This window comes from Syngnathus scovelli, chromosome 11 (assembly GCF_024217435.2).
Source record: "Syngnathus scovelli strain Florida chromosome 11, RoL_Ssco_1.2, whole genome shotgun sequence".
Lineage (NCBI taxonomy): Eukaryota > Metazoa > Chordata > Actinopteri > Syngnathiformes > Syngnathidae > Syngnathus > Syngnathus scovelli.
In genome coordinates this window covers 11,599,145-11,625,317 of record NC_090857.1, presented here as the reverse complement: position 1 = coordinate 11,625,317, position 26,173 = coordinate 11,599,145, and the positions used below count along the sequence as shown (strand labels likewise).

At 44.4% G+C, this 26,173-nt stretch overlaps 1 protein-coding gene across 2 annotated transcripts in view; it reads left to right on the top strand.

Annotated features, from left to right (window-relative positions):
* cbfa2t2 (CBFA2/RUNX1 partner transcriptional co-repressor 2) overlaps window positions 1–26,173 on the top strand; it is a 44,416-nt gene that overhangs the window by 14,668 nt on the left and 3,575 nt on the right. The window contains exons 1-7 of one of the 2 annotated variants that reach the window (XM_049734921.2): window positions 11,868–12,322; window positions 21,006–21,176; window positions 21,363–21,604; window positions 21,685–21,774; window positions 24,111–24,295; window positions 24,375–24,628; window positions 25,966–26,051. In XM_049734921.2, the coding sequence (XP_049590878.1) occupies window positions 21,032–21,176; window positions 21,363–21,604; window positions 21,685–21,774; window positions 24,111–24,295; window positions 24,375–24,628; window positions 25,966–26,051 (1,002 nt within the window). In that variant the 5' untranslated portion in view covers window positions 11,868–12,322; window positions 21,006–21,031. Of the gene's footprint in view, window positions 1–11,867; window positions 12,323–21,005; window positions 21,177–21,362; window positions 21,605–21,684; window positions 21,775–24,110; window positions 24,296–24,374; window positions 24,629–25,965; window positions 26,052–26,173 lie in introns of those variants that run through there. The other variant, XM_049734922.1, reaches the window with a different exon arrangement.

The following is a 26,173-nucleotide window of genomic DNA, read 5'->3' as shown; positions in this document are numbered from 1 at the left end:
ATTCAAATGACATACATCCCATATGGCTGACTGATGTTACACATGAAACTTCCTGCATTCGCACAATGCAAATTGCATTGCATATTTTAAAATCTTAGATTTTTCTGAGGTGGGGGGTAAGAAATTGGGAAATTTTAAAGGCTATGGTCATATTGACTCATTTTGCTAATTTAATGATAAGACTTGGAAACTCAGGCGGCTTGGTGGCGCACTGGGTAGCACATCCGCCTCACACTTAGGAGGGTGCGGATTCGATTCCACCTCCGGCCCTCCCTGTGTGGAGTTTGTATGTTCTCCCCGGGCCCGCATAGGTTTTCTCCGGGCACTCCGGTTTCCTCCCACATCCCGAAATCATGCTTGGTAGGCCGATTGAGCACTCCAAATTGTCCCTAGGTGTGAGTGCGAGTGCAAATGGTTGTTTGTCTCTGCGTGCCCTGTGATTGGCTGGCAACCGGTTCAGGGTGTCCCCAGCCTACTGCCCGTTGACGGCTGGGAGAGGCTCCAGCACACCTGCGACCCCTGTGGGGACTAAGCGGTTCAGAAATTGGATGGACTTGGAAACTCACTAGATTTATTTATTTATTTACCTATTCATTTATTTATTTGACTAATTGTGTCAACTCGGCAGTTTGTCACACGTGCTGCATGCGGTTTAAATTCATCCCAAGTTTCTGTGTGGTTCATACTGGAGTTGAGCTCCATATCTTCCTCCCATGGGTGGAATGTGTTCTGGCCGCCGTTGTTTATGAGCCTTGTCAGTTTGTGTCTCTGCTTCTTGTCCTTGCTCGGGGGTCCTTGTTGAGTTCTGGTGCGAGATGTCACCGTGGGGGTCACAACAACAGCCCAGTAGGGGGTTGCCACAATACCCTGCTGGAGACATTTGTGAAGTGTAAAATTTGCTCTTTAGCACCGGTAAAAATAAAATTGTATATCTTTCAAAATTTTGTGGAGCCAAATACATTCATTCATTTCCGACTGACACCACCCACCACTGATTCCGTCCAATTATATTGCAGAGAAGCCAACCCAATGAAGTGAAGTCAGAGCATGGGGGGCTTACACGTGCACATCCAAGATTCTAACAGGCTTGTAACAATACCGACATTAAGAGCAATACTTTACATTATGATGTTCAAGCAAAATGCCACCACTGGGGATATTATAGGTTCTTGGGGGAAAGGAAAAACGGTGCAAATTAAACTGTAAATACTTTTCTTGTATACAGAAAGGATTGTATTGCAACTTTGACAAGTCCAAACAACCCCGAGGCACAACCTTGGGAAATACTAACACCTTCCTGTGTGTGTGGCTTATCTACCCTTGGGTTTAATTGAGCCCTTCACAAACCCCCCTCAAGCGCACACAAACAGTGACGGCACAGAGCCCGAAGGCTCTATTTGCTGCCAGGCCAGGTGTTGCCTTGTCGGCTGCCAGATGAGCCACCTGCACATCACAGGTGCCACGGCCGCCGGGGAAGTGAGCAACACAGCTGCTGCCGTGGCCTCAGGAGCACCCTCTCCAAAAAAAATGATGGAAAGTTTATACAAAATGGTAGCAGGAAGTGTAGGATAACCCGTTGTTGTCAACGCCTGACTTTCTCCTCTCTGCAAATGACAGAAAGTAGGCGTTGTGGTTCAGACCAGACTCTTGTAACTCTTGACGCTGCATGTAAGTACATTTATTACTGATATTTAGGAAGCGGTGGTATTTTCGGTTTGTGTTTCCTCTCCCTTAAGATGAATTTAATTGCTATGAAGAGTAACAAAACAGATGGGAGCTTGTTCTTTTTTGTTCTCAGCTAAAAAATAAAAAATGGCGGTTGTTCCAGGATTGGATTCCATATCATTTTTTGTACAATATCCTCAAAACATTCCGTGATTGGCTCGCAAGCCACACCTCCTTTTTCTTGCCAAATGTCATCTAGAATAGCTTAAGACTGACATATCAGTTTAGTGAAGACAAGCCTACAAAAATAGTTGGATGACACAAAATATTGACTTAAAAAATTATGTTCAAAATGAATCAGTTCTGTTTGTATAGACGCAGAAAAACCCCTCTTTTTTTTATGTTACTGTAGTAAGGCGGAGTGAACCGTGACCTTAAAACCAGCGTACATCCAGAGCCGCGATTTACGGCCACTAATGCCGACATAAACAAACTTACATAAAATAACAGTTCCAATTTCCCAAAGCAGGCACACCTCCAGCACAAGGCGAGGTGAGTGGATTTACTCACTGTATGTGTTATGACTGTGTGTGGGCCCAGCCAAGTGTTCTCCTTCCCCAAACATGGACTTGTTTAGAGAATTGTCCATGTTTACGTGCCAACGCGGTCATGACGCCAGCGGCACACAGCACGTTTCTACGATCCCTTCCACCTCAATTACCCAAAACCGCTGCGCTTACAGCTTGAAAAGTGCCGAGAGGAACCGATGAATGTCCACAGCAGTGCTTGTGGTTTGGGTCAGGGAGATCATTTAAAGCCGGCGTTCACCTTCCTTTTACTGGGGATATTATTTTCTAAGGACCCTCTCACAAATATGATGCATTTATATAAATTATATCATATGATATTTTAATCAAAATTTAAATAGCTGGATTACGGCCAATATCCGCATGTTTGTCTTGTTGCTGCACCGTTTGTTTTCACATACCCGTCTCATGAATAGTGACAACATCTCTGGATGGATGTGAATTCTTGGCTAACGCTCTTATGGAGTTTCCCATTGTATGTTGTCACTTTGGGTTGGGGACTTCTCTGCTTGCTCTGCTTTTTCCTAAATACGCTGTTGTCCAACTTGTGGCACAAAGCGGTACTACAGTAAAGACAACGTAACACCAAATGTGATCTCGTTGAAAGAAAACATCCTTTGAAAATCCATGAAATAGGGGGGGGGGGGGTACCCTGTATTGTTGTTTTATTGGCACCTCAGTCTGGGTTGTGGATCCCATTTTGTGAACCACTGGTTTAAAGGGATCGGGGTTGAGGAGTTTGAGGGGTGGACTTTGGCGTCTGACTGCGTACTTGGCCTCCCTGTTTGGAAACTTTAGGAGAAGATGCAGCCAAGAGAGCGTGTGACCCCGCCGCTCATAAAAAAATTGAAGCACACATCCAGCCACTCTCTCGCTCACACTTTCACACTCACTTGCACTCGCCGCTCAACCTCCCCCCCAGCACAAAAATACCTGCAACTCTTGTATTGACCGATCTCTGTCATTGGCGTATGGGCACATGGTAGCCATCCCCGCCTCCCCATACGAGTGTAACAGGAGATCTGAGGATTTTTCGTGGGTGAGTAGGTGGGTCAGGCCTTACTTAAACTAATGGCTCCCAGCAGTGTTGAATAGCCAGACACGCTGGAGCCGAGGCCTGAGGTTTTGGAATGCCACTGCCGGGCTCAATGCCTGCCTTTCATCGGCATCGAGTCGGCGGAGGAGGAAAAAGTGAGGGAGAGAGAGAGCGAGAGAGAGAGAGAAAAAAGGGGGGAGGAGGAACCCATTTGGTATGGGTGATATATGAAGCTAGCTGAAATAGAGGGGACAATAGATGGGGGGGTGAAGAGAACCCGAGCAGGGAGAGGCGTGATAGGGCTAGTAGGATGTCAGGAGGGGCTAAAGCACCAGTTGGCTGGGAACCCCCAATGATCAGCCCCTCATTTGTTTCTAATGCCTTTAGGGTGGGCAGCAAATGAGTCTCGAGAGAATTTAGCCAGAAACAGAGCCTGTCGTCAAACTATCCATTTATCCATCTACCCGTTTTGAAGAGCACTTGTCTTCATTAAGGTTGCGAGTGAGCTGGTGCCTCTGCCTTTGGCGGGAGAAGTGGGACATCCATCCATTCATCTTCTATAGACAAGTTTGCTTTTTTCCCACAATGCATTGCCAGCAGACATACCGTATTTTTCGGACTAAAAGTCGCTCCGGAATATCGGTCGCATTAGCCATAGAATGTACAATAACGTGAAAAAAAACATATATAAGTCGCTCCGGAGTGTAAGTCGCATTTTGGGGGAAATTTATTCGACAAAATCCAACACAAAGAACAGACATGAACAAGCAACAACAGGCTAAACGATAGGTATGCTAACGTGACATAAACACAAACGAAGAGCTGAGAACGGGCCTGACGTAACATTCAGAGTTATTCAAATAACTATTACATAAATAACACGTTTATAAAACCATCTGTGTCACTCCAATTCATTAAATCGATCGATCGTCCTTTATGTCAACAATGCCGGTGCAATGACGGGTGCGCTACTCTGACGGCGGTTGCACTTCAAAATATTCCACAGGCCCATATAACCAGGGCTGTGGACTCGGTTGGATTTTTGCACCGAGTCTGAGTCCGAGTGCGAGTCCGGCCTCTTGACCACCGAGTCCGAGTCAGAGTCCGGCTGTCCATTTTTTCTGTTAATTCATCTGACTGCTTAGTCTTTATTCAAGGCTAACACATGACTCTTTCTGGATGCCATGATTATCCGAGGGACAAAATAGGTAATTATATATGCAGAACGAACGCAACTGCTTTCACGCTGGCTGGTTCGGCTTATATAGGATCCCTTGCTGAGAGCGCGGACGTAAAAGTGAGGCGACGTTCCAATTGGACGTCGGATCGATAACATTTTCCCTGCCCTACTGGAGTTGTGCTAGTTCATAACGTAGATCACTCATGGCGTAGTCATAAATGTACGGTTGACAATTTAACCGATAGAAGTGGATACATTGGAACATAACCTACACTCTAATATATTATTTGACATGGTATTAAATGCGTGGCTTTACAAAAATAGTCATTGAAGCCCACCCTTAGCCCTGAGTGCCATTGGCTTGAGGCAAAACGCTTGAAAACACACACTCTCGCCCAATTAAATAACCATTCTGAAACACAGGAAATGTAAGATAATATTTTTTAATCATTAATTACACCATTATAGCTCAGACATTTATCTAAACACAAATAATTAGTGACGAGCCCACAACTATCGAAACACATCAATGATATAAGCTGGGTGACATAATCATTCTTGACATTGGTACATACTGTAAACATTAGCCTAAGTGCAACTCAACGTGGCCGCATTGATCGTAAGCAGGGCTGTGGACAGTATTCCTACGCGCATTCTCAGCAGCATGATGAAAATAAAATTTAACGTATTTTTTTTATTGGTGGACTCGGTCAAAATTAGCACCGAGTCCGGCAAAAATGACCGAGTCCAAGTCCCCGAGTCCGAGTCCACAGCCCTGCATATAACGATATATAAATTATATGTCAAATAACTATTATATATATTATCAAACCATCTGTGTCACTCCAATTCATTAAATCCATTGATTTAATCGTCCTCGTCCTTTGTCAACAACGCCGCGCGTGTGCCCTGACTTCAGCCTCGTCGTTATTCCACAGATCTAGTATATAAATATATTATAGCGTTAACAAAGTACAAGGAAAGACGTGGGTTTGGTAAACGGCTCTTTATTTATTTTATTAATTTAATGAATTAAATTTAATTTATTAATAAGCTGACTTTGACTTTTTATTTAACAAAACAAGAGTTCAACGAGCCAACAACTACTGAACTGTAACGATAAAAACATATACAAGTTGCTATACGAAATAAAATATATCAAATAACTATAACATAAATAGTTCACCGCCACACGGCCCCCGTGGACTTCCAGGCGTGTGGCGGCGTGGACTTCCATCCCCGGAGGTGGCACTTCCAGCCACGGAGGTGGAAGAGAGCTCCATAGAATAGGACCGGGCGTGCGTAAAAGCCATGTCCTAGCCCCATCCACCGCCCCCGGACAGCCACCCGGCCGAGCGCCGGCCCCCAACTTCCATCCACGGAGGTGAAAGAGAGCTCCGTAGAATAGGACCGGGCGTGTGTAAAAGCCATGTCCGAGCCGCATCCACCGTCCCCGGACAGCCACCCAGCCGTGCGCCGGCCCCCGACTTCAATCCACGGAGGTGAAAGTGAGCTCCGTAGTGTAGGACCGGGCGTGCGTAAAAGCCATCATAGTTTTTCAAACCTTCTGTGTCACTCCAAATCATTAAATCCTTAAAACTCTTCGTCCTCGGTGTCACTTACAAACATTCCGTGATCGAATCTTTGTCCTTTATGTAAACAACGGCCGCGCTGCGCCGCGCTGCGCCGCGCTGCGCCGCGCCTCTGACTTCACTTGAAATTTAAATTACAGTAATCCTTTGTTACATCGCGGTTCGTTTATCGCAGTTTCACTTTTTTATTTTTTATTTTGAAAATGTGTGAAAAAATTCACATATAAGTTGCTCCTCAGTATAAGTCGCCCCCCCCCCATCCAAACTATGAAAAAAACGCGACTTATAGTCCGAAAAATACGGTATTGAAAGTCTAAGCTAGCCATTTCTTACGTTAACCTGCCGTTAAACTGCCAGTGTGTGTGTGTGTGTAAAAACATGAAATGCGAATGACCTCCGAAAGTAGCACGATGCGGTAATGCCTGCTAATGTGTGCCATGGAAACAAGGCTGATGGCGAGTCATTATGATCTGTTTCCCAGTAAAACGTCACACAATTGGCAGCGCTTATAATGATCGAAGTAGCCTCAAGTCTAACCAGACCGAACAGCTTTGACACGTCATTAAACTTCACAGCGGGAGTTTGACTTTAGAAAGGCTACCTTGTCGGCCAGTTCCTTGAAATAGTAGTAAACATGGCAATCTAATTGCGTTTTGAGACTGTAGTTGGATCGAGATTACCGAATCCACCACAGAGGCATCTGAAATGCTTTTTTTTAATTGCCATTGTTTCATTCTTTTGTAGAAAATGTTGCCATGCCATCACCTCAACATAATGGGATGTTAAATGGCTTGTGCCCGCTGTTTTTTTTTTTCCCCTGTTATACAACGTTGAGTCAAATATTTACTCCTGGAAGAAGTTAGAGGTGATGTGTTGTTCCTTATGTGGTTATTTCGCGAAACAACGCCAATTATCATTTAAAATTACTCATTTCACAAGCTGTGCTTTACATCAAAGGTTCAAAATACAGTACAGATGAAAATGCTATTAGTTGTTCTTCTCAGAGGATAAAGAATATATGACTAGGATTATCCTTTTGTCCGTCTACATGTTGTTGATGCAGCACTTAGGACAAAATTTTGTCTAGGAAAACATTGAAAACTGAATTATTTTTCTTACATTACAAAAATGTCGTATCTAAACAGGGGTGTGTAGATTTCCTACAGCTATTGTTCATAGAGACACGTATAAATGACTCCGGCAGGCGTTTTCAGCCACAAGGCTAAGAAAAGGCATGTGTGAATCCACTGAGCCAGGCTGCTTACCAGAACTGCTTTGTGGTTTCTCAACTGCTCTTTAACTCAAGGAGGAAGAATAGATTTTAAATGAGCGTCTTTATTTCGGGGAAGCACATTCCTTTCCCGCGTCGTTTGGGAGACGAACAGTCAAATCTGTTTTGTATTTACGCCACCTATCATTCACTTCATCCCTTAACGATACCCCCCCCTAAAGAAAAAAAAATCTTCTTATTTAATCTCTTCTTATTTTTCCTTTACAGTAAATGGACCTCTGGACTATTACGGGCCCTTAAAAGTGATGTGTCCCTATTAGATAAACACACTGTAGAGGAAGTAATGGATAAATATGTGCAAGATCAGACAGAGTAATCTGTGGCTGCATCAGATTAGCCAACATTGAGATAGTGGTGGGAGGAAAGCATTGCCGGTAAGGTGGTTAAAGCGAATCAAAAGGGGCACTAATGAAGAGGTTGGATCTGAAAAAAATCAAACAAATGTGTCGTTTTATCAGTAGAGCCGGAACATCCGGGAAAAAGAGGCAAGCGGGAATGTTTTATGATCCACGTGACACTTAATGTGACGACTCAATTACTGATAAACATTGCCGGACTGCGCCATTGCTCCGATTTTAGATGGATGTTTCTTGCTTGAACGAGAAAATGTTTTGCTAGTGAAGTTTGTGATTAGGAATTGTCAATGACCTCATCGGCTAATGGAACATTTGTTTGGTTTCTAAAGAATTACTGGCAGTGGGCATTTTATTTATTTCCTCAATAAGTAACTCATTATAAAATATTTATTTAAATTTGTAGAACTTAACAGAAATTATTTGAAAGTACTTTAATCATTTTTATATATTTATGATAATTATGATTATATCCTATATACTGCAGTTATTATATTATGATTTTTGTGTATATTTATTGACATATATATTCCTTTGCTTGCTGTATAGTGATGAAAACACCAATCTTAAAAAACAAACTTCCCCCAAAAGTTGATTTTACGCTGAGTGGGAAGTGCTAAAACTCAAAAAAACAGTGGCTGGAGTAAGAATCAAGAATGGCACCCTAGCAGCTTTATTTGAGCCCATAAAAATCTCTGTCATCATTTTAAAGCCATTTGGCTGCTATTCTCTCGTTAAATCCCATTTCTCAAAGGAGAAAAAAAATACCCAAGAGAAATGCTGTCTGGAAGAAATAAGCACGGTGACACAGTGGTTAGCACGTCCGCCTCACATTGCATGTTCTAAGCCTAACCTTCGGCTCCAGCGCACTCGCAACCCTCGTAAGGCACGGACGGATGATGAATGAATGAATATTATCCCTAGGTATTATCCTGTGATGTGGGATGTGTTAGGAGTGATTGAAGACTCACGATTTGTTGGAGGAGTTACTGTTATGTGTGGTGTGCTGTCTTAGTCATCTTGCATGAACAACAGAACAGTAAGAACACACACGTCAATTTTCTCCTTTTCGTGTGGGGCCTCTTACAATTTAAAAACGGGTTAAAATGTTAAAATCAGCATGTGTATAAAATCAAGCTGTTTTGGTTGCATTTACAAGCAATCCTTGTGGTGAGTCACTGGGTGTGCTGCAGGAACATCAGGTTTGCATTTAGACAAAATCGCTTACTAATATGCCCACTGTCTTAAATTCTGCATTTTTCATCTTCAGCACTACTCCTTTTTTCTTTTGCTGATTTCGATCCTTGTACAAAAAGTTCCACCAAAAAACGAACAGACATTACACGTGTTTTCTCTCTCGGCGTCCGCCTGTATTGCTGATGAGGCCCGCGAGGGAGTTTTTTATGGGCCGTTATGTTGCATTCCTCGGCTGTTGATTAAATTACAAACCACTAATGGAGATGTCAATGCAAGACCACGGGAGCATGGAAATAAAAACTCAAATAATGTTTTTAAAAGAGCCTTTGAAAACAGTCCAGTCATGAGCAAAGATGTTATATTCATCCAGTGTGACTACAGTGCATACACAGCCATTCAGCCGGTTGACAACGGTTCACAGAGTAGCCATATAAACATACGTGTGTGTGTGTGCCATATTTTTTTTTAAATCAATTTAATTTATATTTATGTATATATTTATATATACATAAAATGGTAATTCGGATTGAGTTGCAAATTCCCCATATAAAACGATGGGTGAATAAAATAACAAAAATACACACACAAAAAAAATCTCATATGTATGGAAAAATTTCAAAGACTCATGGAGGGAAGTTGGCCATTTTTGTTTTGAGCAGCTATTTTGACCTTTTACGTTGATAAACTCTCCGACAAGGAAATTCACCCTAATATGGCAAAATCAGAAGTAGTTTTATTGAACACATGCTCAATGCTTAATTGTCAATTTTTTTATCTAAACTTTCTTGGGTGAGCATAGTGTCAAATTTTGATCATTTCAAATATTTGCTGCTAAAAAGGGCATCTTTTTTGTTACCTATTTGCCATTGTGTCTTCTTTTCATTTCAATAGGGCTGTGTTCACTTCCAATCCCACTGTATTTCCGTAATGCTCATTTCCTCAGATCCCCTACTGTCTCTTTTTCTTCAGTCCTTTCTTAAAGAAGGAGGGGGAAGAAAATGCTGTTTACATTTTCTAAAAGGGGAAAATTGGAGAAAGGAGCGTGTGAACTGAAACAGATGCCGCACACACTCTCTTGTTCTGTCTTCATCTGGCTGCACACACATGTACACAATGGCAAACAGCTGCGACGCCAGGAAGACGACCCGGCGCAAGATTGCCTGAATGTAACATGCGCTGTGATTGCTCTTGCAATCTTGGGGGGGGGGCTGAATCAAAAGGGTTCTTGGTTTAAGTGGAAAGTACGCTGAAATTGGTCCAAATTGGGGCAGCTGGAGAGGCGACAAGTTGTAATATTGACAAATTCAGTATTGATGCTAAAACCAATAGTTCAAAAAGGAATATAGATATAATTAATTAATATATTAGATACTTACAGTATTTTGTAATATTGTTACCAGTGACGACTACAAGTCAAAATTAGTTGCAAAAATAAAGATGGCTGTTTTATTTTTCAAGAATAATCAGGTATCCGAGTGGTATATGGTATGTAATATCACCAGTTTTCTGAAGCTGAGGCGTGATTGGTTGTGAACTGAGACCTGGCAACTATGATGTCATTTTCAGTCGACGGCAAGCAGCAAAATGGCTGCTTAACCCATATTCCACAAGCACATTATTAATCAAAATTCAGAGAAGTGGCAAGTTCCATTTTCAACCTCAACTTCCTAGCCCATAGTTTGTTGGAGTTCTTGTTTAAACAGTCACAACTTGACTTTGCTTGCCTTCATGCATGAACAATCCCAGGCACTACAGTAGCTTTAAGTCCTTTCACATCAGATGGACGGCCTTCTTCATTGGCGCATCACTGGCACCCCCCCCCCCCCCTCCTTCCATCCCATCCCCGTTGTCTCCTGCTGCCCTCACCGCCTCCCTCATCCTCCCTCCTGCTCGCCGCCACCTGGCGCTGCCTCTGAGCCTGCTGGCTGACCAGATGCACTCTGAATGGAGGAGAGGAGGCGAGGCCAGGTTATTACGGATGATTATTCACACAAATTCAGTTTTTTAATGTGTGTGCCAAACAGTACTTGCAGGTTCACGGGGACACCTGGTTGTTACACCAAACAGGAAGTGGAGCGTGTCCGGGGGAATGTGTGTGTGTCTGTTCTCGTTCATCCCTGACGTGTTTGATGGGGTTTAGGTCAAGGGTTCTTCCAAGCTCTACTCTGAAGAGTTTCTTCCCAAGACAAATAAATCCCTCAAAGTTAGGAGAGGACATGTGGCAGACAACTACAGCACTTTGCTCCAGTGCTCAAATTTTCTTACTGTCTTCAGTCTCCTGGCAAATAAAATAAGTAAAGGAAAAAATAGAAGAAAAGGAGGACAACCTCGTTGTGGTCTGCAGGACTCTACAATCTCCACTTTGCTCTCGTGCAAATGTACTTCGCTGTGGTCTGATGATTGAATAATTGACTATCGTAGTACCCGCAAAGCCCTTCCACATTGCCTGTGTCATTGAAACTGGTCCACCTTGTACTGTAAAAGTAGAGTGGGGGTCTCCTAAATAGCCGCCATTTATCACCACCAGCATTGTCTGCTTGTGCGCATAAATCAGCCGGCGATTTAAGTTTAACTTGAGCGGGGTGGGGTGGGTTCAGGCTCCTCAAGTGTCCCCCACCCCATCCTCGGACCAACACAATAGGTTGACTGCATTAAGGGCTGAGACAAAGGGTATCGGTGAGAGACAAAAAGGAGGCGGGGGCCGAGGCGGGAGGGTTCGCATTCACATGCATGCAGATGCGCACACTTTTGTCACCCTTGGCACGGCCTCTTGTTTAGCCTTTAGGTGCCAAAGCAATTAGTTATGTTAATTGCAGGGTCCATCTCAGTGAATGAAGGCACTACTGGATGCTTGCTTGGCCAGCAGCCATACTGTGAGGAGAAGGAGGCGAGAGGAGTGGGCTTGGTGATGTCAGACACGGTGGGAAATTGAGGGCGGGGCTTAAGGCACAGGAGGCAGGGTCTGCGTGACTCGGGTGCGAGGAAGCTCAGAAGCTCAGAAGCTGCGAGCGCGCATGCAGTGGAGGAAGTACAGTCGAGTGGACGTGACCAAGACGAAAAGGCACACGTAGAAGAGAGAGAGAGTAGAAGAGAGAGAGAGAGAGAGAGAGAGAGAGAGAGAGAGAGAGAGAGAGAGAGAGAGAGAGAGAGAGAGAGAGAGAGAGAGAGAGAGAGAGAGAGAGAGAGAGAGAGAGAGAGAGAGAGAGGGGACGTGAACGCACCACAGCACTGAACGCATGTGTGTGCGTGTCGCTCCATCTGGGTGCCATCTGTGTCTTCACATTTGCGGGAATGCAAACACACGCGTGACACATGCGGGAGAGGCAAAAAAGCAGCGGATAAGAGCGAAAAATAAGCCACAAGTGCAGCTTTTGGACGGTCTCTGCAGGAATTCAGACGTGTGGACTCTACTAGAGAGGAGGTAGGAGCAAAACGGCATCCACATGCGTGTGTTTGTGGTTTTCATGTGTATATGTTGCTTTTAAGTCCCTTGTGCCGCCTGCAACGTGCAGATGGTGTAGCCTCATCCTGTCCTCTTTATCCCCCATCCTTGTCCTCTGACCTAATGAGGAATTAATGTAAAGCACAACACAATCTGTTGCTACCTGGTGTCCGCTTTGTTCGTAAAGAAACAATCCCTCTATACAGGAAAAAATGTAAATGAATTGAATCGATAACTGACTAGAATTTTTAAGTGACATTTGAACAGGCAGCCGCAGAGGAGTAATAATAAGGCAGTGAAATGGCAAACGTAATAAGAAAGTGTCTGCGGTGTTCAACTAAATTCATACAATTCAATTTAATGACAACTAATTATTGCATTAAATACGAGGTTTTGAATGACACGTGATGGACGATAGGGGAATAATTTTGCCTGGGAGGCAAATCACATAGAAACAACTCCTGTAGAACACAGAAGTTTCACCTTCCATGATGCAACTTGAAAAATAATAAATGAATAATAAATAAATATGATGAAACTTCATGTTCACGTAAAGATCAAACTGGCGGACAAAAGAAGTGAGAGAAGAACAAGTTGCTCGATGAAATTTTCATGTTGAATATGTGGGTCGGATGCAGACAGGGAAATTGTTGCCTGTCCTGGGTGACAAATTTATTCACCTAAAGCAAAAAAAAAAAAAAAGACCCATTGTGCACCCATATAAAGATAAGAAACAAAAAGAAATACGTGCTATTTGGTATTGTGTTGCGGTCTGCATCTGAGAGGAGAGTCTTGATGTACAAATCAAACACCCAACAGTCTTGATTGTCATGGGAGAGAAAGCAAGCAAACAAGAAAAGTGCTTCGTTGTCATTTCCTCCCAAATAGCCATCACTTTTATTTTCCGCGTGGCAAGCGGAGCTGAAGAAATCAGATGCATCTGTTGTACGGTGTCCAGGACATATGGACACGGAGCGGCCAGGGAATCCGCACTGTGTGCATCTTATGCGTCAAGCTGTTACACAACAGGGATGATGTGTTTTTGCCAAAACATTTAAGGTTGGTTGTTCTTTCTTGCATGGGACAGAGGAGATTGTGTGTGTTGGAGGGGCATCAGAGTGGGTGGAAGTTAGATAGTGAAAACACAGAAGAGACCTGGCTAGCGTCACACCGAGCCTGTTCAGTGAGGAGATAGGAGCGACAAACTGTCGGCCAAAACAGAGACCCCCGTCTGGTCTGCTGGTCAGCGTCAACCTCGTGACAGCATCGGTCGCTGTGTGGAAAAGCAGGACAGGACAAATGACTAATGCAAATACATCGTCATATTCTCAACTCAGAGGAGGTAATCGTGTTGTTTTTGTAGATTTCAGATCTTCCATGAAATGCATCCGCGTCCTGTAAGGTTCTCATTAGACTGCACAGGTGTACTATTGTTTTGTATTGTTGAAGTCGTGCCACGTTCCCTGTGGCCAAGGCACAAAATAAACCTTTCCAATTATCAAAAGAGCTGATCTTAGCACCACCCTGCCACCCACCATCCTTTTTTTTCTTTCATTTACGCAGCGTGGAGCAGCTGCTTTAGAAGTGGGGATGCAGGAAGTACTCTATTAGTTCCAGTGGCAAGGTCTGTGATATCTGACCCCCGAGGATGGCGAATGGAGGGTGTGGCTAATGGGGGGTGGGGGGTCACTAGCGTGATGCAAAAACGGCCTCGTCACATCATAATGGCCACAGACGGCGGGGTTGAAGTGATGGTGTGTCATCTGACAACCTCGTGACCCTTAGCCGCCCCTACGACTGTCACCCGGTGACCCGGGAAATGTTGTTATGGTCTGAAGGAAAAGTTGTAGCGGCAACTCGGACAACTCCGTTGATCTCCCGGAGGTGTCTTCTACTTCCCAGTTTGACTTGTTTGAGATGTCTGATGATGACATTTTTTTCTATGCGTATATAAATTAACATTTATCAAGAGTAGTTCCAGGCTTAGAATGGGCTCCTTTGACACAAGGGGGGCATTGGGTTAATAGCAGTTCAAAAGGGGCCAGTACTTTTATGTCAAGCATGTTAGATGATTAAGAGTTTTAAGAGTCCCACTTGAGGATGTACAAAAAAAATAAAACAGCCTTGTGCAGGTTCTGATTAAACTACCACAAAGTTAGCCATCGGGCTAATCCTCCTACAAAAGAATGCTGATCGGCCTGCAATCGTCTCGGGTGGATTTGTGGGATTGACACACCTGTACTCTCACTAATCTAAGCCTTGCAAGGACACACTGAGTGTGTGTGTGTGTGTGTGTGTGGGGGGGGGGTCTCGGTCACAGACTTAAACAAGACAGAAGAATGCAAGGTATTCAAATGAACAGTTTGCATGTATGTAGATAACACATCCCTATCATTCATGCTCATCCTCCCCAGATGTATCTTTTTTTTTTCCGGCTAATATTCCGGAGCACAGCTGGCCTCTTTGTTTCACTTATCTGTCTTTCCCAGCGGCGTACAGCTGGGCTTCGCTCGCCCACCCGTCTTTTCACCTAGGGACTGCATTACTTAAGGCTTGGCCTCAAGTTTTCGGTTTTCTCCTCCAGCGGGAAGCTTCTGTCCGTAATTGTGGCCCCGGATGAATGTCAGAGAAGAAATGGAAGGTTATGTGATTGCGTAAAGTAGGTCAGGGGAGTTTTAGGTAAACATCTTCAGCCTGACCCACGTGGTGACGGCGACATCTGGTCCAGCCCCAATTCTGGGTCCGTGCGGTCCCCTGACACGCCGTTTGATCTAGGTCAGCCGCTATGTTTTCTGTTCTGCTTTATGAAATACTTTGGAGAACCCGAGCGTGTGTGTAGAATTCTGTTTTTGGTTTAAGTGGATTTTCTAGCTTTAAAACTGCACAGGAATGCACTTCATGCTCATTTTTGGGTGAGCAAAGAAAAGTTACGTTTCCAATTTCGAATGCTGGCTCACAGGAATGATAATTGATAGGCAGGATAATCAATTAGCAACAGAGAGGTGAGAAGGCTAGTAACCAGATAGGCAGTTAATCCATTACCTTAAGTGTGTGTGTGTGCGTGTGTGCGTGTGTGTGTGTGTGTGTGTGTGTGTGTGTGTGTGTGTGTGTGTGTGTGTGTGTGTGTGTGTACGTGTGTGCGTGTACCCCACAGACACACACACACACGTGTGTGACAAAAGCAACAGACATCACCTGGTGTTTGTAGCCAATATGCACAAACACACAGACACACACACACACATTAAATTTATTGCCATCACTGGAATCCCAAGCCACAACTCTGTGATTGGATGGTTGCTGACAGATTTAAAAGTGATTGATCGTCTGGTTAAAGATGCAGCTTTCCATTTCCAGATTTCCAGCCATCCATTTTCTTATTACTTATTATGTCGGCATTTTTAGTCTATCCCAGCTGGCGTTCGCCGAGAGAAGTAGGATCAACAGTCAGTCACTGGGCAAATATAGACAAACAAGCATTCACACTTCTCCCAAGGACAAATCCAGAGCCTTCAAGTGTAAGGCAGATGTCCTAACGCGCCGCTTGCCATTATTTCCATGGGCAGCTTTACCTTACTTACTCGATCTGCCAATAGTGTGAAAGTGTTTCCCCAAAGTCGGTGATGATGTGTTGATGGGTGCACTACCACAAATCCAAGATCCCCAAATTGAGCATAACCAAAACCCCAAAATGTCTTTAACAGCGGTTTGGGTTTTTTCAGGCAATTGCATGCTATTGAAGTTGTTTTGCTTCTTTGACTTTTTCACCTACAACCAGTGATTTTATTTTTTGCACAGAAAAGAATCTCTGGATCCTTAGAATATTATATTTCCATTAAACAGAACTGATAACTATGTTATGGATTTGATTTGGGGAAAAAAGCACATTCAACAAAAGACCCGCTAACGACCCAGGCTAAACGTAGCTCCTCCGTGACGTGCAGAGATTTGGTGGCAGTCGCGCAACTTGCTTAACAAGGAGCACTTTGTCCGATAAAGTTAGTAAAAAGATTCTCTGAGAAAAAAAGAAAAGGCCTCGGGCTATTTATTGACACTCCCAGTTGACATTTACTGTCAAACTAAACATAAAAAGAATGATACCTTGCGTATTCAAAATAACCACATAGCTTGCCTGAACCTTATTGGGGTTTACCTTTTCTAACCATAGCGTGGCTTACCAAAATCCGGTCTCTACCAGCTCTGACCTCATGTGCAGCAGTACCGAACAATCCGCTTCCAGAACGACATCACTGTGCTTTTTTTTTTTTTTTTTTTTGCTCCCCCTTTTTTTTTTTTTTTTTTACTTTAATGGATACCGTCTGTATGCCTCGCCAGTGGCCTCTCGCAGTTCCTCTCCCACTAAGTACAATTCCATCCCCTGATTCCTTTTCTTTCCACAATATGCGGCACGCTGCATTACAGCTGTGTTTTTCTAATCATCCCACCGAGCGACGAGGTTACGCCAGGGCTTCTCCTCGCTCCAGGAACACATCTGTGCTTTCTCACATGGAAGTCACACTAACATTTTTATCCTGACTCATTGTCCTTCACCTCACTTTGTCTTTATCCTCCCCTTAGTCCTCTTTGATTTCCTATCCTCTGGCGCAGCCCGATACTTTTCTCACCTTAAATATCTCGGCAGTACCGCAAGGCCGGCGGCTCTTACCCCTCCCTGGGCCTGAGTGAAGAGAGCGGCATGTTGACGTTGGGCTTGCGCCAAATATGTAGTCGATGGCGCAGGAAGGCGGTTGGCGGAGCCAAGAAAAACAGCCTGGCTCGGAGTCCGACAGCCATGCTTGTCTTTCTGATGAAACCCAATGAAAACAGTATTTTCTAGCCTTGTTCCTGAACTGAGCCCCGCCTGCTCTCCATCTGCCTCTCCCTGCTCGTACCTAACCAACAAACCTTCTTCAGTCTCAGTAGTGATGGCCATGTTTATGACCAATAGGTTTTTTGACACTGGGTCTTTTAAAAAAATTGTTAGAAAATTCTGGGCACATTGACCAGGAGCCTCTTTCAGGTAGGGTTGTTTTAAAAATGCACAAAAGCTGGTCGCCATTTTGGAGTTGTGTGGTTCAGTGGGTAATAGCGCTAATTTCAAACACGGTAATCAGGATCCAAATTCTGCTCAGGGTTCCCAGAAAAATCGGAAAAGGCCTATAAATTAATTATCTGGCCTAGCACCTGAGGGTGTACGAACATTTTTCAGGGGTGGGCGGGGGCAGTGCCCCGGTGGCCCCACCTTCTAGCTCCACCTGTGCCATATAACCAATTTTTAAGTGTTTCACAAATATAGGAGTCTCGATGGTATAATATAAAAATTTGGTCGACCATTCTTAGCTCAGCCCTGATTAAAATGTCATAATAAAAAAAAAAAACCTGTGATATCATCATGGTGATGAACTGTTGTACTGCATAATATGGATCTAATGTGCCAAGAGCTTTGGCCAGCTGGGACCTCCAACAGTCACCTGTGAAGGGAAACATGGGTGCTCCAATACACCCTCCCTCCACCCCAAGTGCCCCCGCCCTCCCCCTAGTGAGCACATGTAGGTTGGCTGAGCGTCAGAGGGGGAGGGTGGTGGTGTCGTGAGGCACGAGGACGACTGAATGAGAGCGAGTGGACTTAAATGCGAAGCAGACAAAGGCCGCACCTGGTCCCCGTCCGTCCATGCACAAGCGCCACAATGCGGCGCACATCTGTTCCTCTGTCGTGTGCTCCCTCTTGACCTCCACACACACACACGCACACACACGTGTTGTCAACACAAGCGCGGCAAACCATTATCACTCGACAGCGCGTGATCTTCTTGGTGTCAGGTTGTTGTTGTCGTAACCTTCGCAGCCACTCAACAGGTCGAATGAATGTGCTGTTTTCAAAGGCTGTTTAGGATGTGTGTGCTGTCGCAAAGGAGACATGTGTCGCTTCTTTCAAAAAGGATATGCCGCTGCCTTGACTTACAAGTGTAGATGATCTCATTTTATTTTTATCCAAAACGTTGTTGGTTTTGCAGATTTGAGAATTGTTATTTTACCAAAAGTGCAATAAAATGTGTTTGCAAGTCCTCCCGAGTGTTTCGGTGATGTCACTGATAAATGAGTGGGGCCTGCGTTACGTCTCTTCTCACCTCATCTCCAAAAGGCGGTCAAGAGATAGCAACTCACACATAAGACACACTTTGAAAGTTAACTTTGGAGTAAAACCATAAGCGTGATAAATCCTGCACATTTGTTTACGTCTCGTCATGTCATATATCTGAACTCCCGTGCTGTCCTAAATTAACATTTAAATGGGGCAGTCGCGGGACTGTTTTATTTCCGCCTCGTTCGCAATCATCAGCCACCGAGGCAATTACATGTTTTAATGCGCACGTGCATCACCTGAACCTGAACAAACAAGCAGCACCTGGCTAGCAACCAAGAGACAGATGTGCCCTATAGGTTGCTGTGGTAACAATCGTTAGGAAACCACGTAAGCCTAAGCAACCTTATACAAGACACTCCTGATGACTTTCGCTTTGCGAACTGGGTTGCTTGCCAGCCACATTAAGTCACGCAACCGTGCGGGCTCACCTTACATCTGAGGCCCCCCCTTGTTGTCTTAACCAATTTTCAAAATGTGACAGACCGAACACGAAATAGTAGTAGAAGAAGAAATGGAGAATCTTTAGAGACATCAAATGTCAGTATGTGCGTTCTCCGCTTTAATAAGTGTCGTGTGTTCTCAGTGTTGACATGAAGGCCATATGCTTCATTGATTGTGTTATTGAGATGTCAGTCTAATTTCCTGACCATACGCAAGTGTGTCTCCATGTGTGCGCTGCAGGCTGCACCCTGCTGTGCACTGGCACCGCAGATACGGTAGATACAAGCGTGTGTGTCCGTCCTTCCTGCTCCCCTTGTTGGTGAACAGGTGGACAGGAGGGAGCGGTGGCAGCCAAGGCACAGTGGGTAGTCGGAGAAGAAGCAGGCTGAACAGTCAAAGATGTTGCATGCGCGCGACAGATGGGCAGCACGAGGGGTGGGTGGGGGGGGGGGAAGAGCGAGGCACTAATATGGATTCCACAAGCTTGTGCAGACATATTTTTGTATAGCATCATATTCGAGTTGCCTTGTGCTGTTGAATGACGGATGGATGGATGGATGGATGGATGGATGGATGGATGGATGGATGGATGGATGGATGGATGGATGGATGGATGGATGGATGGATGGATGGATGGATGGATGGATGGATGGATGGATGGATGGATGGATGGATGGATGGATGGACACTATTATGTCATCATATATTCATACTACGGACATATTGTAGGAAATTTGTATATGAAACTATTTGTGCATTTTTTATCACATTTATTAGATTTTATTTTCCAAATATATACAATAAAAGTAATGTTTACTTTATCTGATTATTCAAATTAATTTTAGACCACAACTAAAACTTGAAATGACAATACTCTATTCATTTCTAATATTAAAAATGTAATATTGCATCTAATTAGCTATTGTAGTTACTGTATACTATATGTATATATGTGTTAATACTTATGGCATTTCTATATCACATCAATCTCTATAATAATAACTATCGTTTCAGGGCTCTACTTAAACTATCCCGAATGGGTAAAGTTGTGTGTTACAGCCTTTGGAGGTTGAAATCCCAAAGCCCACGTGAGAGTCTAACTCTGCCTCCATTGTTATGCGTGGCCCGCTCTCATCTTAAGGCCTCCATCTTTATAAACTTGGGAACCTGTTGCACAGGGCCGTGCAGAGTTCATCGGCCGTGAAAGAGACATAAAGAGCTCCATTGATGACGAGGCCACTCGGAGAGAGCATGAAACCGTATTTAAAAGGCCTTCTCCGAGGATGAACTTCGACCCCGCCGGGCCTTGCATGTCTATTAATCGGCCTTTCTTGGAGCACTTAGAAAAGTCTGATCTACTCCAAATGGAGATACTGGTGGTTGAGGAGGGGGTACATCGACTCCATGGAGCCGCAGGAAACAAAGGCATCCCCTTATGTCGCATAAATGACAACCCCGGCCGGTACCCAAACAAGCCCCATGCCCCCTTATCTGGTGGTCTCATTCAGCGGCCGTGGCATATTGAAAAGTTGCATTTAACATTCAAAAGCTTTGACGATCTTGTTAGTAAAGCGTGAAATAGTCCCGGCCCCCTTTCTCTCTTTTCTTTCTTGCCCCCCCACCCCATCCCCCTTCTTGGCCGCAACACTCAATGAAGGGGCATTCTTCCAGGCGCACAATAGCATTCTTTAACATTTCTTCTGTTAGTGATCTGAATGGTCGAGAGCGAGGGGCTAAACTTTAGACATCTGGCTCTTTGATGGGGGGTTGGGGGGGGAGGGGGGGGGGGGGGGTTAATGCCGGAGCATATGACGAGAAGTGAAGCTTTTTGTGGGCTTTTTACTCTCACCAATAATGCTCCAATTTGACATGGGGCGTATGATCTTTTACTGAAAAGTAATTCAAGAAATAAAATTATAATATAGTACATTAACAACAAATAACTTGTTTAACCAAAAGTGTCATAGTGTATATATATGTGTAAAAAAAAAAGAAAGAGAAACAGGATTGAAGGCAACTTGTCAACTTTGCATAGGAAATGGACCTTTTATGTAAGTTTGGCCTCCTCTTTTGCAGACAGTGGAGAGAAGAAGAGCCCTGCCATGCCCGGTTCTCCTGTGGATGCTAAGACTCATTCCAGATCAGCTCCCAGTAGCAGCAGCAGCAGCAGTGCCGCCATCATCATGCCCCCCCTGCCCTCCATCAACCCTAGCGGCCCCCGCCTGGCCTCCTTCTCCACCACCGCATGTACGTCTTTTGATTTTTAAAAGCGTCAGAAATGTTCCAGTAGACAGAAGTCGAAGAATCAAGTGCATGAACTGCAAAACAAATGAAAAACATTTCATTGTTATATCTGTCACTATATCGCCGACGTGGATTTATAGTACAAAAATAATCATTTCAATGTTCTCTTTGCGGCTGTCTTCTTCGCAGTGACCAACGGCAACCACCATTCGCCGCCAACACTCAACGCCGTGCCGTCGCCGCCGCAGCGCTACAGCAACGGACCTTCGTCGTCATCGTCATCTTCGCTGGCCAACCAGCAGTTGCCAGCCACGTGCGGCGCGCGGCAGCTGAGCAAGCTCAAACGCTTCCTGACCACGCTGCAGCAGTTCGGCAACGATATCTCGCCGGAGATCGGCGATAGCGTCCGTAGTTTAGTGCTGGCTCTGGTGGTAAGCATTGCAAAAAATAAAAGATTTGCGACATGGACGTGCCCTTTGAATGTATACTGATTGTCTCTTTCTGTTTGTAGAACTCAACAGTGACCATCGAGGAGTTTCACTCGCGGCTTCAGGAGGCCACCAACTTCCCCTTGAGGCCGTTTGTTATTCCTTTCCTCAAGGTAAAACATTCAAGTTCGACCTTCTCGCTCGTAAAATATGTCTTTGTTTTTAACATGACTGTTTAATTGCTTTGGTTTTATTTGAAAACATGAGCCTGGCACTCCAAGTTCATCTTGACCTTTTCTGTGCCTTATAGGCCACAACAGTAGGAACACCTGCACAATCTGATGACATATTTTGGAGTTATTCTGTTTAGACATGACCGGTTCTTACATTTTTTTTTATACATTGATGAATATTTAAATATTAAATACAATAAAATGAATTAATTTTTTTTATGAATAATTAATCAAATTATTATAAAATGGCATCTGTGTGGTCCCTATTGTAATTTAAGAAATGATTCTTTATTTAAAAATTACTTTTTAATTTTTTAATTAAAATGAAAATGGTGGTTAACTTATTTACTTACGATAAAATATATTTTTGTACATTTTTGTAAATAATTGTAAAATGCTGATTAGAAAATAATAATAATACTGTTAATATGATACAATAGTATAGGTCACAACCTTTGAACCTGCGATGCACTTGTGCACTATTGCAAAGTGTGGTTTCTACGTACTTATTGAAGTGCGCGCCATTACTCTTCTTATCTGCTGCCTTTTCAATTCATGACAGCAGTGAAGTGGATGCGCACGACCCCGTGACGCTTTGAACTTAGCAAACGCTTCCTCAAAATGGTTTCACCATCATGACCTAATGCGCAACAGATGACGTCGTGTGTTTAACGGCGCCCCCGAGAACCCCTTTTTGTAACCGAGAGACGTCTCTTGGAGTGTATACTTTTCTATTTAGGATCTCCCCTTTCGGTCCCACAAGCAGCCTGTAAATCTTCCCGCGGCGGCTCTTTTCTCTACGCATTTACCTCTCACTCACCTCCATCTGTCTGTCCTGAGAGGAGAAAGCTCCGTTGCTTTTGCTAATTTATGACAGTGGGGGGGGGTCACAACTTCATTCTCGAAGGAGAAGGGAGGCCTTTTTGGTGGGCAAAGGGAACGGGGGAGGCGGAGGGAATAGAAAGTCGGAAGTGTGAAACATGCCTATAAAGTCTTGCCTTCCACCCCCTTCTTTTTTTTTTTTTATGGGCTCTGAGCGCCACTGTCCCGTGAAGAGCGCTCAGCTGCCGAGGCGCCGCCGATCTTGCATCCGCCACGTCCAAAAAAAAAAAGGAGAGAGCCTCTTCTCAAATGTCCACTGGTTAGGGGCCCGGGGGTGAGGGCCAGACCACCCCTTTTTTCTTTCTGTGCTTTCAACTTTGTGGGAACCGTTTGGGGAAGACCCCTTTTTGTGATCCCAGTCCATAAAAACAAGGCAGACCTTCAGAGTCCAACTTTGGGATGGACTTGAACAGGGTTTTGCCCTCATACATGGAGAGAAAAAAAGCACATCCAATGTTTTTACTCTCTTTAATGCTTTCCTAACGTTTATTGCACCAACGCACAAAAATAAAAATGGACAAGCACTAGCAATAGATGAAAAAAGACCATTTTGGAATGAAAACGTAAAATGTTAAGAAAATTATACAATTCATGAAACTATGAGACAAATAAATGTTAATTATGAAGTTAACTTTTATTTTAATAACTTGGGTAAGCATTAGATAAAAAGTGAAAAATGTCCATCTATTGTCTTTATATCTATGAATAATCAAGCAGCAATTTGCAAGTAGAGAAAAACCACAATCAATAATTGCATTGTTTTACTGTATAATGGTCTAGTAATTGCCTAGTTTAATTGTTCAAATCGTACAAATACCACAAACAATCATCTCGAAACAGTTAAACATTACGAAAGTCATTTTACAATATAATCCTCCATTCCAGATGAGATTTACAGATGATGTCAACATCGTTCCTTGGCAAATCTGGTGTACATTTTGGGTAATAATGGCCATATAAAGAAGTGGTCACGTTGTTTGTGCAAACCTCCGCCGTGATGGTTTGAAAATGCTTTGCAAAATGAAAAAAAAAAGGACAACTCTTGGCTTTTATTTACTCAGCAGAGAGAGGAAGTGGGGTAATTGCAAGCACACCAGCGTCTGCTTCTAATTAAAGACAAGGAAGAAAAAGGGAAAAAAAGAGAAATGTTGAGGACAGGATGGAGACAGAGAAGTTCTCAAAAGAAAAAAAAATCCCAAGTGGGGTGGAAGAGTTTGTTGTAAAATGTTTCCAAGATTGTGTGGCAACGCGCTTGGCTGTGCTGTGACTCAGCACCCAAAGTCAAATAATGGATTTTTGTTGTTGTTGTTGTTGCTTTAGTTGTAACACAGTGCAGCGTCTGATGTTGCATTGTACGTGCCAACTAAGCAGATTTCTTCTTTTGTAATCTCCAGGCGAACCTACCCCTGCTACAAAGGGAGCTGCTTCACTGCGCACGTGCGGCCAAGCAGACCCCGGCCCAGTACCTGTCCCAGCACGAGCACCTCCTGCTCAGCACCACCATGGCCTCCTCTCCAGACTCCTCCGAGCTCCTCATGGAACCCTCCGACGCCGCCGTCAAGCGGCCCAGCCCGGGCAGGTGAGATCGAATAACCGAATTTAAGACCGCCTGCGATTCAACGGAAGCCCGTCTGACCGTACCCGCTAATGACACTCAGGGTCAAGGAGAACGGCTTCCACGAACGGCCGCCCGTGGCCATGGAGCCAGCCGCCAAACGCATTTGCACCATCAGCCCGGCTCCCCGGCACAGCCCCGCGCACCCGCTGCCGCTCAACGCCCAGCTGCACCCGACGCCGCCGCCCCTGCAGCATTACGCCCTGGACGACATTGCCGCGCCGCACATCCTGCACCGCGAGCACAGTCAGCGCATGTTGGAGCTACGAGAGCTCAAAGAGCGACCCAGGCTGCCAGGTAATTAATTCATAGCATCAACTACTTTGTAGAAATAAATGATGAATTTAGCAATCTATTCTTAAACTATAGCACCCTCAAAACACTAAAAAGCTGAGTTTGCATTTTCACTCCCGGAGGCAGCACTTCATCACCAAGCGAGCCGCACGCTAACTAGTATGTGAAGCCGTTGCGTACGCAAAAATATTCGACAGCAGGAAACATTGTGCCTGCCAAAAATAAAATGCTTCACCCTTCGTGAGGGTTTTTTTTTTTTCTTTGAGGTGCACTGGATAGCTTGCTTGATGAAGGGTGGTCTCCTGTGTTTGCTTAATGGCGCCCCCATGAATCGGTACTCAGTGTATCGTCGGCGTGCCGCGTATAAACAGAGGTGCGCTGTCCGTGAGCGGCTGGATGGACTCTGGTGTATATCTGCCCTCTGTTTCAGGGGGCTTGTCAGCTCTCTTTGGAAATGGCTGCAGTCCTCTCACACACACACTCAAACACACCTTGATATGCTTTTGGTGGAGGTGCTGTGTTTATGAGGTCTTAGTCCCTTGTCTCACAGTCTCCCGCCCGCCTGCCGCCACTTAACTGGAGACACATACACACTATTCCACACACACGCATGGCTTTGAACTGATGAATGCTGATGAGAACCAGGAGGTCGAGGCGAGCCACCATAGGAATCATTCTTCTTCTCAACACGCCCAGTGTGCATGCGGCTTCTTGTCGGCTGTTTGTTTCTGCATTTTACCAAGATTGGCGCTTTCCTACGTCTTTGTTGTGTGCATATGTGTACGTGTCCTGCGCACATGTGTTTTTTTATGATCGCAAACAGCGCGCGGCTGGTTGTGTTTAAATATCAGAGCCACTGCATTCAGCCTGAGTGTCTCCCTACTGGAATGCCGGGAGATCCGCAAGGGGAGGGTGCCAGCAGAGACATTTGGCGTGTGTGTGAGTGTGTGTTTGACAGCTGATTTCCAGATGTGCTCCGGCTCCGGGTGCCGAAGGTCTGTTTTTCATCACGGGGCTTCTCTTTTCCTCTTCATTTCAGCTATTTCTTATCCTTCATCTCGCTCATTTTCTTTTCCCCAAGTCAATAGTAGTGTCATGTGCAAAAAAAATGCACGAAAAATAAAACTGTGTATTTATTACGCGCCATGTGAGGACACTGCTGTCATGTTACAGATTGGAATAATGATGGGGTTTTTTTTGCATGAAGAAGAATGTTTAATAATTTATTGGTTTCATTTGTGTGTGTGTGTGTGTGTGTGTGTGTGCGTGCGTGCGTGCGTGCGTGCGTGCGTGCGTGCGTGCGTGCGTGTGTGTGTGTGTGTGTGTGCGTTTTTAATCAGGCACTAACGGGGGCTACCGCGAGGAGCCGGTGGACCACAGGCTGACTGACAGAGAGTGGGCTGATGAATGGAGGCATCTGGATCACGTAAGTGTCTTTTGTGTCTTCTCTGAGAGATGCATCAACACATATTTTCAGATCATGAGTGTTTTTCATTATCCTGACATAAATGCTATAAACTATATCAAGTATACAACTGAATAAGAAAA